At 31.5% G+C, this 16,623-nt stretch overlaps 1 protein-coding gene across 7 annotated transcripts in view; it reads right to left on the bottom strand.

Annotated features, from left to right (window-relative positions):
• Positions 1-3: 3 nt before the first annotated feature.
• The window catches only part of Frl (formin-like protein), a 102,389-nt gene continuing 85,769 nt past the window's right edge, over positions 4-16,623 (bottom strand). For 2 of the 7 annotated variants that reach the window (XM_078188059.1, XM_078188061.1), the window contains exons 6-17: positions 14,973-15,151; positions 14,163-14,239; positions 13,761-14,076; positions 12,529-12,645; positions 12,213-12,453; positions 11,416-11,690; positions 10,607-10,874; positions 10,395-10,522; positions 9,718-10,162; positions 9,026-9,300; positions 8,058-8,171; positions 4-3,417 (exon numbers count right to left, since the gene is read on the bottom strand). In XM_078188059.1, the coding sequence (XP_078044185.1) occupies positions 3,205-3,417; positions 8,058-8,171; positions 9,026-9,300; positions 9,718-10,162; positions 10,395-10,522; positions 10,607-10,874; positions 11,416-11,690; positions 12,213-12,453; positions 12,529-12,645; positions 13,761-14,076; positions 14,163-14,239; positions 14,973-15,151 (2,648 nt within the window). In that variant the 3' untranslated portion in view covers positions 4-3,204. Of the gene's footprint in view, positions 3,418-5,013; positions 5,299-6,222; positions 6,328-8,057; positions 8,172-9,025; positions 9,301-9,717; positions 10,163-10,394; positions 10,523-10,606; positions 10,875-11,415; positions 11,691-12,212; positions 12,454-12,528; positions 12,646-13,760; positions 14,077-14,162; positions 14,240-14,972; positions 15,152-16,623 lie in introns of all 7 variants that reach the window. The other 5 variants (XR_013494650.1, XR_013494648.1, XR_013494649.1 and 2 more) reach the window with 5 other exon arrangements.

Here is a 16,623-nt window from a genome sequence, read left to right as displayed (position 1 = left end):
TATCAAAGATTACGTATGTATACGTACTTTTTATGGTACATTGGTATCATTTTTATTCGTAATAAATTTTATACAAAGTGAAGCACATGCCTATTTAGCATAACTTATTTAATAAAATGCACAATATTTACACATTTGCAAAAAATACATAAGATACGTTTATTTTTTTGCTGCAATTAATTGAAAATTGTCCTTTGCAATTTAGTAACGAGTAATATTACTTACATAATAGTAATAACATATAGATGTTATACTTATCTAAACATCACATTGTCAATTCGTCTACTATTAATAGTAATTACATTCCTTTATAACTACCGACGCATTTGATAATATATTACAGTTATATTTACATTGCTTTGCGGGTAATATATGTATTCTTACGTTCCAACCGACCGAAGTCCCAAAAATTGCAGGGCCTCAGCAGAGATTCGAATTATCGAGTCTAAAGTATTAAAAATATATCAGTTGGTTTCAACGAAGCTGTGAGTCGGTTCGTTTGAGTTAAGTGCGTATGACAAAATCAAGAATTAACAATCATATGTTGTCATCAAATTGACGACTACACTGAGTGCTGTAAGGGAGAATGTAAATAATGTCGTCACAACCACTTTCGTTTTAAAGACGCGGTGAAATCCATGAGCAGTACGCAGGAACAATGTTGAATTACAGTTTATTACAGAATTTTAATACGATTTCATTCAAATGACCATGGAATACGAATATAACGATTAAGAAGAATAAGGTAGCAGAATAAATCTGTAGTTATACAGTATGTGAATGTAGTGTCTTAGTTTTTAGTTTATAAATTCAATATTGTTTCTTATGTTCTAACCGACTCAAGTCCCACGTATATGATATCAAAACCGTACAAAAGTGAAAATATAATTTTATTATCCTCCAAAAAATTTGAGATATGTAAAAAATGCTCAGAAAAAGGCATGTAGAAAGTTTGCGCGTAATGTTGTTTGGCAATGCGTTTCAAAATACTTCAAAAGATAAATCGTATAATTAGTTATTTTATGATTTACTATATTTTGAGTTATTCGGCAATGGACAACGCGAAAGGTCTGCTACTATAGCCAAATCGATCATAACACTTCCATTATGCAATGATGTACAATCAAATTTTGGCTAAGTTTTTAGGAGTCAGTCATGTTTAAAAAATATTATCATATTGTTTGATTTCAAGTAATTTCACCTCATTCGTGTTTACGTAAAAAATGCTCTAAAAATAACAGTTTTCTTATGTCGTGTAACTTTTTTAAATGTATTGCAGTGCCTGAAGATTGTAATTTGTTTGAATTTTATAATCGTTCATGTATTACTTAATTAATTACGCAATTTATCGCTTTGATTATTCCGTATTGTCGATACATGTCATAAACCTATTTCTATGTTCTTTCATTCTATTTCGTTTGTATAAAATGCAGCTGTAATATTGAATTATGTGCGTTATGGTAGAAACGACTGTGTTAAATTCTAGTTTGTATTTATTGATATGTTGAGCGTATTTTGAGGTCCTGACGGAATGTTCTAAGTTTGTGCTAACTCTATACATTACACGTTACAAAATAATAGATTCTTTAAAAAATTTCTTGGCAAATCTAACTTCGTCTGCTACTTTAAATTGTACTGCTTCAATGAAGATTAGAAGACAATTGACTTTCAGATCTCCAGAAAAATATGCTGTAAACTTTTCATTGCGGAACTTTTGAACTTTTTTAGCATAAGTATATGTAAAATTTCTAACTTTGTGCGCAAAATAGTTTATTCTGTTGTTAAAAAACTGCATGAGGTGAGTTGGTTTCTTAGATCCATGGAATGTGACTTAATTAGTACCTGTAGTTTGTCGGCAGTCGTTTCATACATATATAAATTAATACTTAAATTCGACTTCGAAATAAATGCGCTTCATGTTATCTGGTATTTCGTTACCTTCTTTTTCGTAGAAACTCTTTCGAACAAATGACTAACACATATATCAATTAAATTTAAAAATGATAAATATCTCAAGCGCATGTAACAATCAACAATAATTAAATGGAAACAATTTTCAAAAATTTAACCATTTAAAGATATTAGTTATGAAAAACAATGCAAAAATAATTATACAATTTGTTTCCTGAATATGCATATCTAACTTAGTATCTTATTAACGTTCTATATAACAGGAAACACATTAAACAATTACTCAAATGATGGTGCTTTGGCACCGTTTACTAAAAGTTCTAGCGAAACAATTCTACTTGAATCTCGGCAAATGTACATAGATCGACAGAATTTTGCAGAGTGCAGACGAGAACAAAATCAAATCGGAAAAAGGAATCAGATTTTTCCATTCAAAGCTGTGCTTTTATGACATTAAAGTTTGAAAACATATCACATGTACGTGCAAGTAAATACAAATCGGTCAACATATTTGTTAATGACGTATTAATCTTGCTTCCTGTGAATACTAATACACTAGAATAATTTTCAAACTCCACTGCTTTAACAGCAAGGCCTTAAAAAACAAAACCTCATTCTATTTTTTCGAGTCATTTTTGCACATGCAAGACAGCTTTATACTATTATATTACACAATCTGCGACACTCTGTACGTATGAGAGTTCAATATCAATTTCAATAAGTTCTTCCTGTTTTATGATTTTTCCAATTGCCCGTACTGTAGATATTCTTTGAAATGTATCATTCAATTAACTCTTTCACATTTGGCGATCTTAAATGCATAAATTATATACGACATACTCAGAATTAATTTTAACAGTTTTATCAAGCTGTATACGCTATAAATAATATATATATATCTAATCTTCCTAAACAGTTAACGCTGTTTGGGAAGCAAATAGATACCAAGACTATCAATAATCGAAACGCGTTAAAAATCGTCTAAAATACTTCACCTTTAATATTTAAAGGCCAATTGTATTACTTTAGTTTTAAATACTAGTGGACGACCTCTTACAAATCTGTATGCGAAACACGTTGTATATACAAATTCCTAAATTTATATTCCGTCGATTCAGATTATTTATGGTAACCATCACAAAAACGAATATAACGTTTATAAAAAAAAAATACTAAGTTGTGAAAGAGTTACTTGACGCGTTACTAAGAAATTACAGTCAAGGTATAGTACGTAGTATTTTGTCTAGGAGAAAACAATTTTGTCTAAATAGATAATTGAACAAAATGAACAACTTAAAGCTCTAATTCCTCAGCAGTACGAGAAAGTCTGTGATTATCGATGCGTCTACGTTGACTACGTCTGACCGCGTCCGCTCGACGATACGGTTCCGATCTCAGTCCGAGAAGGATATCCTCCAGTGCACCATTATAAACTTCATCCTGCTGCAACAGTTTCTTCTCCTGAACCAATCTTGTTTTGTTTTTCAATTCGTTTATCACAGCGTCCTGCGAAGTTATAATCCTTTATTAGTTGCTTGTCTATTTAAACATCGCACATTACAACGAATTAATTTATTTCAACGCTACATCGATGAATAATCTGAAAATTATTATTTTGAAAATATACTTTCATTTACATTTAACCGGTTTTTTGGTTGAACGAAATTTTCTCCAAATAAATGATTGAAACATAGATTAAAACTTAGATAATGTAGTAAAGTACAGTTTAGATTTATTTCTATATTATTGGATTTCATATAGCAGCCAATTAAATACAAGCTAATGAACATTATTATAATGTTAACTTGTGTATGTAGCAAAAATCATTTATAATGTTTCAACCTTGATATTATTGTACATATGACAATATAATAAATATTGAACAACATAGTACACACAACTATAAAACATTAAATTTAGAATGATAAATTCCTTTCATCCTTTCAATTTATAATACAGAATAAAATTGATGGAATCATGGTAATTAATTATTATGTTATGGGATCGATCAAAGAGCTCTGCAATTAATTCCGATTCTTATAACAACTTGAATGCGTTAAAGTTTTGAAGTTGTGAAATCGTGACTGTATTTGTTTAAGCTGCAAAATTTGGAGAAACGAAAGTAAAATTATTAATTAAGAATCGCTTAGATCTTAATACAGTTCAATTAAAATCTACACAAAAATTGAAAATTGTCACCTGAATGTCGACTGTAAAATCTCTAAATAAATTTCATTTCGATAACTAAATTTTACGTAATTGCTTTAATACGTTATTCGTAATAATAAAGCGCACGATTTTAATTTGCTATATACAGATATAAATACAAGAATATGTGCAATATCATGTTTTTTTGTTTTCGTACTAATAATATTTGCAAGATTCAATTTTAAAATATTAATATGACAACAAGTGATGAATATTCATAATATACAATAATAATTATTGATTTTATTGGTTATTCAATGAAAAAGAGTGCAAATATATTGAATGCCACGTAATAGTGCAAAAATGAATGGAAAGTGGTCAGATGATGGAATAAAGTTTTAAACATTGAATATGATAGAAAAAGCATATCTTTTCATTTCTTGTACACTAGGGTATCCATATCTTTTTAAAGCATTATTCTTCTTTGATAATCGCAAAATTAATAAGATTAATTGTGGAATATAAAATAAAAATTTAATTCCATAGATTTTTAAAGGCTTCATTAAAAAGTTATTACTTAGAACAAAAAGATTAAACCTGAAATTAATATTATAACTGATTAGGTATACTGAGCGTCTTGTATAAATCATTAAAAACGATCTATTTCAGATAGAGTTTTTAAAGTTGAATTGTTTATTGAAAAATATTTGCAACTACATAAGGAATTAAAGGTATGATTGTATCTTTTATAATTAAATAAGAATGACTGTTGGCTTGTTCACAACTTTAAAACTTTCTTTCGATCGCAGCTTCAGTAACTGTGTGAAAAATTCACCTTTTTAAACTAAAAAGGTATCGAATTAGTAGGTACAGTGGTGGCCAATAAAATTACAACACATTTAAATACAATTCACAAAGACTTTAAATACATTAAAAATATGTTAGATACAATACATTATTTTAGCGTAATCTTTTAACAACTTTGAACAATCTTCTGCTATAAATCTTAAACCAAAAATATTGATATTTTCATAGCGATGCAATTTCTGTGGCTACCAATGTAAATCTTATTCACAACTAAGCTTTCTTGTTATTAATAATTAATATCAAGTACATCTAATGTAACTTCAAGTCTCAACTGTTGTACCGTTAATTCATATGCGTCTATTCTATGAGATTCTTGGCAGTAGCATAGGAAAGTGATAATAGAGGACTTCTCTCAGGCAACATCAATGCAAGCTAGAACACATGCCGATGCATCTTTTAATTTTCTATTAATGATAGATATCGAATGGATATGTACCTATACCACGAATTATGGAAAACAGTTCATCGAGAAATTGAAAAAAAAGAAATATATGGTGGAAAAATAAGTGATTGGAATAAGTTATTTCATCGTTATGTAGTGATCATAAAATATTTCTATGGCGACTAGGTTAAATAATTTGTTAACTGAAAAAGCAAATTGAAAATACAATTTCATCATAATAAATTTCATATGCAGAAAACATGATCGACACAGGCATACATATATTTTATCTGGAGTGATTTCAATAGTTTATGCATGGGTGTAATAGAGGCCCAGATTTCAAAATCAAATTATTCATTTCTTTAATGGAAGAAAATGTCTTTTTATCTATAATTTGTTAGCAATAGCACAGTATTATAAATAAAAAACACTTTTTATTCCAATTTGAAAAATTAACTTGATTTTAACATTGTGACCAGCGCTCTAGCTACATAAAAACTACTAAAACCATGTAATATATATATTTTTTAAATGATTGTTCTTAAAATACTTGTATTAATTGTATTTGCTAAACGAAATGTCAATGTTGGTTGTTTTAATTTTACAATGTTGAACAATTATTCTCTTTACTTCCTCAATGCTGTGTGATATTCCAAGATTTACAATCCTTTGCGTTTGATTGCACATTTTCAAGTTACTTTTCCATAGAAAAAATAGATTATTACACTTAGATTGTGATATATAAAATTCATTTTAGAACTGTTTTCGAACGTGGCGTACAGTTAGCTGTATTGTATATCGTACAGATAATAAAAGTTGGACCTATACATGTGTTGTTTAAGAGTGCAGTGTATGGTGCTAGCAGAATCATTAAATATATGTTATTAGGAGGAAGTGAGTGAGCACAGACTTACATGTTGTGAATTGTTACGTTCACTATATTGTTACGTTCTGAGCTCCAGTTCATTAAGATGCCGGTGTAACAGACTCTTGTTCGTGTTACAGCAAAATTTCGGTGACTTTAAATCCAAATAAATATGTAACAAATAAGAAAAATAGATGTTCGTGAGATACCTTTATAGACAAATTTCGTCTGTTTAGACAAGAAAAACGAAAACAATATGAAAAGAGCACTCTCGAAATAATAATCAATATATAATAATTATGTAAGTAATCCCTATAATATATCATGCTATCTCACAACATGCAGCGAAAAGAAATGCCTTGTAAATTAATTTTCTGCGGGAGCATTGGAATTTGTGAAAATTATTTCCAAACATTATCACTTTTCATTTTGAGTTGTGTGTGCCTTCAAGAAAGTCACAGTGACAACAACAGTCTAAACACAGTCTCTTGTATTTAAGAAAGTATCTTTGCTCCAAATACGACAAATATTTGATTGAAATCTGTGACTGTACTGCTGTAATATATCCTTGTTAGTGAAGGTAAATATCGTTTCCGTACAAAATTCCGCGTTTCTCACTAAAAAGCTATTCATTTAAGTTAATCAAGGATTTCCATACAGTAACAATAGATAACGTTTCCCTGAACTGCACTTCATTAATGATTAGGAATGTTATATAAGTGTAAAGTTAGGCAATAACTTCTTTCATAAAGCATAAAACATGCGTTGTTATACAAAATGAATAAGTTTATTTGGTATGAATAGGTATTCTTGATATTGCGTTGCTATGCTTTGAAGTAAAAGCTGTTAATTTCATGCCACACACATAAGGTGGAAACATTAAAAAAATTATCTTATTTTCCATGTTCGATTACAGATTATGAACAATGATTTATGTTTGTAGTGTTTGTAATCTTGTAAAGTAAAATTTTCGCGATTCGTAAATGAAATAAAAAATACTCAAAGAGTATCCAATGAAAAACGATGTCATCTACTGTTATGATCATTAAAAAGCGTATGTGATAAAAAATAGGAAAGAATTTTCTTTACTTCCTATTATACTTATGCAATGGATGTTTGTATATTACATAATAAATTGGTTGACGTTTATTTAAAAATTAAGATCTGATTGATGCTTCCTTTATTTTACTATAATACAATCCTTAAGTAGTCTGACGTTTGTTTATCATGTGTTGCGCAGATTATTATTACTATTTTAGTGCATAATTAAAATTGAAACATTTAATTGAGAATTAATTCACAAGTAAATATAAATGAGAAGTTCATAACATTGATGTTGAGAGAGAGAGAGAGGGGGGGGAGAGAGAGAGAGAGAGAGAGAGAGAGAGAGCGGGAGAAAGAGAAGAGGGAGCGACAGACAGGAAGGTAATATTTATAAGTATTTGTATGTAGATGTAAAATTGTATGAAGAGTGGTTGAAATAAATTAAAGAGTGAAGATGAAAGTTCAATAAACAGCTGAAAAATTAGTTTGATGCAATAAGCATAGTTTTCAGCGTATAAAGATATATACATGTCACAAAAATACGAAATAACAATATTACTACGAGTAAAGCATTTAATAATTTCAGAACCATAAAGTTATAGAAAAAAAGTTAATAAGCTTAGTGAGAAAATATAGACGACACATATCAGATGCAACTACATAATGATCATTTGTATGTCGCAACAGGGTATTTGTTAATAATACGAAATAAATTTGTTTTAAATATAAAATAATGAATACATGACGTGCAAACTATTGTAATCAGAAAAAAAGATAAACGATTCTGATTTCGTTTATCTGAAAATAAAGTAAAAGGGTGATATAACAAATAAAATATACCTGCTGTTTCTTTTGATTTAATTTATTTCGTTTAACGACTTCTTCCGAGGTATGTAAAGCTTCTGCAGCAGCAGCTTCCAACCTACGACGTTGTTCATTTTCTTGATCCGCAGCCTGTAACAATGCTTTTCTTTGCATTATCTTTTCCTCGAATTTGCAATTATAATGATCCGTTAGTAGGCTTTAATCAGATATATTTTATAAATAAGTTGTCAAACATAAGGTACGTCGTAAACCTTTTGACCCATTTCTTCAAATTTCGTAAATTAATTTATATAAAAATTATAACACAAAATTATACTAATTTTCCTTGAACATTTGGTTTTTTGGCTGCATTCTTTCTACATATTTCTTACAATGATATGAGATAAGAACGATGTATTATTACGTTTTTATACTTATGTCTTTGAAACATTTAATTGTTTATAAGGCCACTGAATTTATACTAGTTAATATTATTTCGACAAACATTAAAGGTTACAATTTACATTATTATAAGTAAAAGAAAAATGTGAATGCCATTTTTGTAATTTCTGCGTTAACACGTTGACGCCGGCGCCGATATTCACGATTTTCTCTGTGAGTCGGCGTCCGAAATTTACAAAAATTAAATAATTATGTTAAGTTTATAATATTGAATTTCTATGTTTTTACTATTGAATATCTGTTTATAATGTTCAGATAAAATAACATAACCCTATTTTATAGTATCTATTTTGTAAAATGCAAGCAAAATAAACAAGTGTAAGCAGTCCACGGGTCTGACACGAATGACCCACCGGTGGCTCAAGCCGTTGTCAACGTGTTAAAGAATATCCTATTTTTCTATTTTGTAAATACAAATTATATTATGAAATTCTTATCCATGATGCGTAGAGATAAATAATTATGTGTTATTGATTTGGTTTTTCTATACTGGAGAAAACGATTAGGATGGAATGCACTAAGATAATGTAACAGTCGTTTACCTTAAATGCCCTTGCGAATCTAACGAGAAGGGAGAAGAATGTATTAGCGTCAACTTGTCTTGGACTTTCTCCGAAGAATTCAACGCATTCTCGAAACGCGTCACCGGCCGTTCGAGCATCTGATTTTAATCGACGTAACTTTTCCTCAGAATTATTTAAGAAATCACGTAGTACCGTATTGTGTTTCTCTTTACCACGAAGCTCAAATTCTTTCTTTACAAGATCCATACCCTTCTCTAACTCGTGGACGTCTGTAGTTATATTTTCTAGAGAAACTGAAAACAGAAAGATAAAATGATGATCAAAAAAGATTAAAAAAGAAATATGAAATGCATATTTTTTTATTAAGTATTATATCCATGATATTAAGAAAGATTTACTAGCTCGAATTAGAAAAGAAATAAAACCCTTCGACGCTTAATTCAGAATATACTGCTGCATATCTTAAAGAACTATTTTTTGATAAGTTAAACTACTTTCAGCTCTGCACCACAATACTAAACAAGACATGGAAGGGTAAGGGACCTGACGGAAACCACAGATACAAGATTGCAGTAGATTAATTGTCGAGAACTTTTACTTTCAGACGGGCACCTGCCCTAAATTAAAAATTGTTGCGTTTGTTTCGAAATTAATGTAATTGTAATTTAAATTATTATGAAGAAAAAATAATGAAATACACGGAGACTTACCTGTTGCAGCTTTATCAATGTACATAAGTTCAGATTCGAAATTAATAAGTTCTGGAAACTTGACTCGTATGGTAGCTACGATATAGTGTAAGAGACACATTCTCTTATCTGTCGATTTCGTATCGAGCAATGTATCTAAGCTCTGCAGTTTAAATCCATAAGCCGGTCCTCGTTTGCTACTATTTAAGTAGTTCCCGAAGGCAAGAATTATTTCTAATACTGCTCTAAGTTTCTTGGAGCTCTTCACTGAGCTCGAGGCGGATATCACAGCATATATTTGCGGAGTAATGAGGTGTAAATTGTCAAAAAAGTTTCCAATATAATTCATAATGGACAGCTTGGTCGATATCCTTTCCACTTTACCCAGTTGCATCAAAAACTTGTCCTCTTCGGTTAGAAGATTTACGTTCTTCTTTTCTATGATGTACTCCCTATATGCTTTGATCTGTAACATAATGCAATTTTTAAGTATCAACTTACGTTGATTGACTGTAACATTTAATAGACAAGCTTTAAATAGTAACAACTCAAGGAGTTAATTAGCAGATTATGAAATTTCAACGCCAAATGTTTGGTAACGCAATTCGAAAATATTCCTAATTGAATCATTTCAATATTAGATGGAATCGGTTTTATGATGTTTAGGCATAAAATAATTAAAATCGAGTAAAACGTACTTCTTGATCAGTAGGCACCATACGTTGCAGCAACTCTACATTTTCCAGCGAGAGCACTTTCAAATCAAGAGCATTCACTGCCGAAATAACTTTTTCCACCGGCATTTCCATTTTTCTTCGCGATATAGCTAGAATGATACAAAACAAAAAGTAATGAAAACACAAGGTATCTTATTTCAAATAGAAAGCGTTACAATTTTACGTGTCCATACCAATATTTCGTAATCTAGTGTGCTCCAACAGAGATACATTTTCTGGTTTCTTGAATCGTTTACTAGGGAAACTGTGAAGTCCATCGATTTCGTTCGTGCCGTTAGCTATGTGACCACCCATCCCAATTTTGAATCGCTCTTCAAAATCGGAGAAGTCTATGTAATTATGCAATCGGTCGTCATCTAATTCGTTGAAGATGGTGCCTCGTACTTGATTTGGTTTTAAGGCAATCCAGTTGAGCGTGGGAAGTTTGTACTTTGTTTGAACCTGCAATGGCAAAGAACGTGAGAAAATGATGCCAGGATAAAATCGAAATCCTCATCTCAAGATCACAAAATGAAAGTTACTTCAATTACAATAACTCAAGATTTCTTCAATTTTGGAGTACAATCTAAGTATTTATTACTTATATTATAATTTATTATTACTTTTATTACTTATAAATTTCAACTTAGTTCTTCTCTTGTAAATTAGAATTCATATATTTATTTAGTATTTAAACTCGTTAAAAATAAATTTAATATTGAATAACAAATTTTAGTGCTCAAAATCATTTGAAGGTCATTCTGTTATTGCGGAGAAATAAAAAATAAGTAATTGGACTGTTTTAGACATTTTGTTACATTTCTACAATATAAATAATGAAATGTAAATTTCACTCAGTTTCATCCGTTCAAGACGTCTTTATTAGGTCCACCAAGGTTGCTGTGTCTCGATTACCTTGTCTTTCGGATGAACTCGTACGTGCGATTTTCAAACAACTCGGTATTACCGACATATTAAGTATTATTTTAAGCCGTGCACGCACCTTTCGTTTAATAGTCATTGCTCCATCCGGTGCTTGCATCATACCGGCAGGTGGTGGTGGTATAGGCGCAGGTGGTGGTAATTTTTGATCTCCCGGAGAAAGAGACGCCATGGGAGGCGGCGGCGGACACGGGGGTGGTGGTGGCGGGGGTGGCGCAGGAGCCGACGGCGGGCTTTGTTCCAATGTTGGCGACGGAGTCGAATTAAAGGTAGGCGTCGTTACGTTGTCTGAATTATTCAGAGGACTCGTTGCAGGTCCATTTCGAAGATTCCCTGCTGATATTTATTAAAACATCAAATTAATAACATTTCAAAAATATTTAGGTCTTGCTAATATTTTCAGTACATGATGCAAATTATTGTAGATGAAATATCACTGTTCGTTTCAGGAACACATTACTATTTATCCTCATATTAGAAATATGAGGAAATATTTCTATATTTAGAAATCATTATTAAACTGTTGATTTTTATGCATAATAAAAATTATCTAAGTCAATTGTGAGAAACGTAACTCAGATAAAAATATCTTGCTTCTTTTAAAAATTTCAATAAGTTGCATATAATATACCTTGCTTTTGATGTAGTAATTTTTGTTAAAAATGCATAAAATTCACAGCCTAATCACTGTACATTCACCTTTTATTTATAGGTTTTATAAATCAGAAAAATTTTCTGTTACAGTATTTGTGGATAATCATAATGCATCAGATGATTTTCTAATTAATTTTGGAAATACCTGCTGTAAATGATATCTCATTTAATGAGATATCTAGTTGCTGAGAAAATGGAGCATACCTGTAGAACTCTTGGTAAGCGTGCCCGTAAGGGTTTCCAACTCGATGATCTTGTTTTCCAAAACGCTCTGTCTCCGAGCGGAATCTTGTTTCTGTCTTTTCAGGGCTGTTAGTTCCTCTTCGATTATTCGACGCGACTCCACTGCGTCAGCGTATTCTACTTTTAATGCACCTAGTTCAGTCTCTAATTCCGCTAATTTCGCGAGGGACTCTCTCTCCAGCTCTGCCATTCTATCGTGTGCCTATTTCGATTGCAAAATTGATGTAATATATGTTATGCATCGGAAAAAGTTTGCGCGGCCGTGTGTTTTACTTACATGACCAAGTTCATCTTCCAGCTCAGCTACTTTTTCTAAAGCGGCAGTCTTCGTTTCGCTGTCTTCCATCAAGGCGGCTACATCAAATACATTATCTAAATACGCAGAGATTTGTACCTGTGGGAACAACAGCGGTTTAGAATACAGATGCATATTTTCGTAAGTTTTGTAACAATTTCTAATAATCTATGTTTACATTTATTAATACAATTCTACGTACTGACCGATGACGCTGTCCACGAAATTTTAACTTACTTTTCAGTTTTTGAGAAATTTAATTTTAAAGGAAAGAAAAATTTATAATTTTAAGAAACTTCTGCTATGATTTTAAAACCTATGTGAATGATTTTTGGGCACTAATTATTTTTTACTCGAATAGAAAATTGCTTCGTAATATTACAAATATTTAAACAGTGTTTGAAGAGAGTAGAATTAACTTACAGATTATGGCGAATATCCTTTAATTTGTATTAAAAATTAGAAGTTTTCGTTCAAGAAACATCGAAATATATTAAAAAACAGATTTCCTTCTCGACGACCTAACAATTTGCTTTTGTATATTTTTGAGGCTATTTAGGTATATTTCATCTAAGTATGAAGTAACTTTTACAGAAAGAATTTTAGAATACAACACCGAGTACAAATATTTCATAAGTATTTTTACGCAATAAAATATAATAATATAAATGATTTGAATAATATTGTTAAATACACTACGAACGCCACATTTTTATACCAGCATGTAATGATATAGAAAGTTATAGCAATTACTTTGCGATTAGTTATAATTCTATCAAAATGTGTAAAATTTATGCAAAATTAATTTAAAAATATTCACGAGGCAAAATAATTTCAATGAATTTAGATATTTATTTCGATTTGTTTTGATAAGACATAATCTGTAATTATGACATACCGTTTCTAATAGTCGGACGAACATCTCATACTGTTTACGCAACATCCATTTACGTGGTTTAATTAAACATAACCGGATAGCTGACAGAAAGGTAATTAATATCCGAACAATCGATAGTTATCATAATAGCAGCGTACAAATTAATTAGCATTCACGTGGGTACATCGTACGAGAAAATTTCTTGTAACAATATTTTTTCAATTTGTCATGTGGACATATTACTTGAACGACGCTTGCTTCAGTCAATACATCAATTTAGAATACGCTTGATAAAAGAAATGCTCGAAGTTTGAATTACACGCCTATAGTAACCAACCTGCAAATCCTCACTCTCCGTATGCCTAAGTTTCTCCAGATACTCGTCCAGTCCGAGTTTAGTGAACTCGTATTGCAAATGTACCCTGAAATTCATATCTTCCACCGAGTGGACAACGATATTCACGAATTGCATGCAGGCGACCATAAATTCTATGTGAAAACTGTCGTATTGTGTGAAGTACTCCATCAGCGTCGTAAATCTTCGCCTTTCCAAGCAGACTTCCTTGAAATTGTCAAACGCCGACAGTATAATTTCGTGGCCACCCTTTACGAGGCAGATAGCAGCGAGAAGCTCCAACACCAAGGCTTTCGTCCTGCAACAATAGTATGTACTCTCATTTCTGACTTCTAATTTTTATTAACAATTATCCGATATCGCAAAAAGGCGCGGTATAGTTACCTTAAACTTTTGTGCATTAAGCTGAGCGCGATGCAATTGATTGCTTCTCGATGTTGAATAACCATGTTGAAACCATACTGAAATCAAATTTTGCAATTGTAACAATGAGATTATAAACAGTATATAAATTATATTTTGTTATAATTAGCAGATGAATTAGGTCTCTTTTCAAGATTCAACTAATTATTTATTACCATTGAAATTTAAAATCTATTTCTAATTATTTACGTTGGAATAATGAAAATGGAATTGATAGACTGTAAAATTAATATACCACAGAAATAACAGTTAACCAAAGTGGAATAACTAATAATTTTTACATACTAATAATTTTCTGTTCATTTAGAGCTTGAAAAATATTTAAATTTCGTTTATGTTTACTTAAACTCTGTCGTAACATTACTATGTACTACTTTTTTTACATCTTTTATCGCCTGATTTTTTGTCATGAAAATTTTTAAAAAATCGTATACGAGTTTTCAATTTCTACTAGTCAACTAAAACTCTAACTTAATATTTTCCAAGCAAGTAAACGTTACAATAAAAGTATTAGTTGCGAAAACTTTAAAACTGATATTTTTACATTTTACAAAATATATTGTTACGATTGTCTGAAAAAACGGAGACGATTTACGCGTCGTTTTTTTAAAGAACAAAAATTCTCGCATACAATTCGAACCGGTGAAAATCTACATTCGGACTGCAAAGAGTTAATAAAAATAAATCTGAAGGCGAAACGAAATCCACAGCTGGCAAAATCGTCCGCGCTGTCGGGGCCTTCACCAATTCACCTGTACAACAGTTTCGCACCTTGTTATTCATAATGGCACGCATGCACAGTATGCAAACGTGAATGTCATCTTTCGCTTCGCCCATATTCAAACGAGCGACATGCCGGGATCTCCTTTTAACGCCCGGACTATCCTTGAGTTCGTGGAGGGGCGGCCTGAGACAGCCATTATTCAGGGGTGAAGTGTCTCCAGAGCCAGCTGGAACATTATCGCGTCGAGCACTGTTTATATCAAACAATTCAGTAGTTTTCTCATACAAATTCGTTCTTCCATTACAGAAACTGAACCCTTTATCGCTCGTGTATCCGATAGGTACACTAATTTAACCCCTTGCACTATAATAACGAGTCAGACTCGTGACAAAGATTTTATGCAAGATCTACTAAATATTAATATTGTTAATTTCTCTTAAATCGAAATCGAATTTAATTCTTCTGTTTTCGAAGTTTATAAATGAAAGTAAATAAAAATAACAGAAGAAACAAAAATTGTTTGGTCCTATTAGGAAACATATTAAGAACAAATAAGTGCTAATCAATGCGGTATGAAAGGAGTCGTAGTGCAAGGGGTTAACAAAGTAGGATTTCAAGGCGTATAAACATTGTTATCTAGTCAGTTATTTTTTGCCAGTATACACGCCGTGAGAAAATGGTAACACCTTGACGCTTGTATACTCGTCATGCGTAAAAATTTGCTGTTCAAATTGCAATTTTAACGAAAAATTTACGACTAAAATCTAGTCGTAAATTTTTTAATTTTTGGAATATTTTGAAACCAAAATGAGTAAAACGAACAAATCGAAAACTATAAACAATTATTGCGAAAAAATGTATACAGCGTCTAGGTTAGCTAATACACTTGCAATCGCTTACTTTTTAATACATATTTACACTTTTCAAACAGGTTAGATAACTGATATTCGAAATTTTGTTTCATTTTCTATGTACGTGCAAGAGCTTTTATAAAGAGGTAATTGAACGACATCAGTTTTCTATTCACAGCCGTGTGGAAACGTGTTTAAAGGTAGACTTACAGTTTTGAAATATTGGGTGAAGTAAAAAGTTTTGAGCGTTTTTCGTTAGATGCCTTTAGCGAGCCATATCTCACAATGTATACGTTGCATCTTGTCATTCTATACGGCGATTTAAAGGCGACATAACGCTTCAAAAAAAGTTGTGCGACAGTTTTTCGTTTAGCGAATCCAGTTGTATGTTAGAGCGTTCCAAAATGGAGGTAAAAAAAAAGAGAAAATTCCATACATTTTTCAATACCACTACGAGCAAAGGGAAAAAGCAGAGCAGGCGGCCAAAAAAATTTATGCTGTTTCTGGACCCAATACAGTATCGAATGCAACAGCAAAGCGGTGGTTTCAACGCTTCCGTTCTGGTAATATGGACGTCGAAGATGAGCACGTTCTGGTAGACCACTCGTCAATAATGTTGATAAAATTATGGAAATCATCGAGTCAGACCGGCATGGGAGCACTTATTCCATTGCTCAGGAACTGAAGATTAGCCAGAAAACCGTTTGGAACCATTTGCATAAGGCTGGTCTCAAGAAGAAGTTCGATGTATGGGTGCCACGCGAATTGATGCAAAAGAACCTTTTGGAGCGAATTGATGCCTGCGATTCTTTGCTGAAGCGTGACGAAATCAACCAATTTTTGAAGC

This window comes from Augochlora pura, chromosome 7, assembly GCF_028453695.1.
Source record: "Augochlora pura isolate Apur16 chromosome 7, APUR_v2.2.1, whole genome shotgun sequence".
Lineage (NCBI taxonomy): Eukaryota > Metazoa > Arthropoda > Insecta > Hymenoptera > Halictidae > Augochlora > Augochlora pura.
The sequence above is the reverse complement of the archived record's forward strand: the minus strand, read 5'-3'. Positions and strand labels throughout refer to the sequence as shown.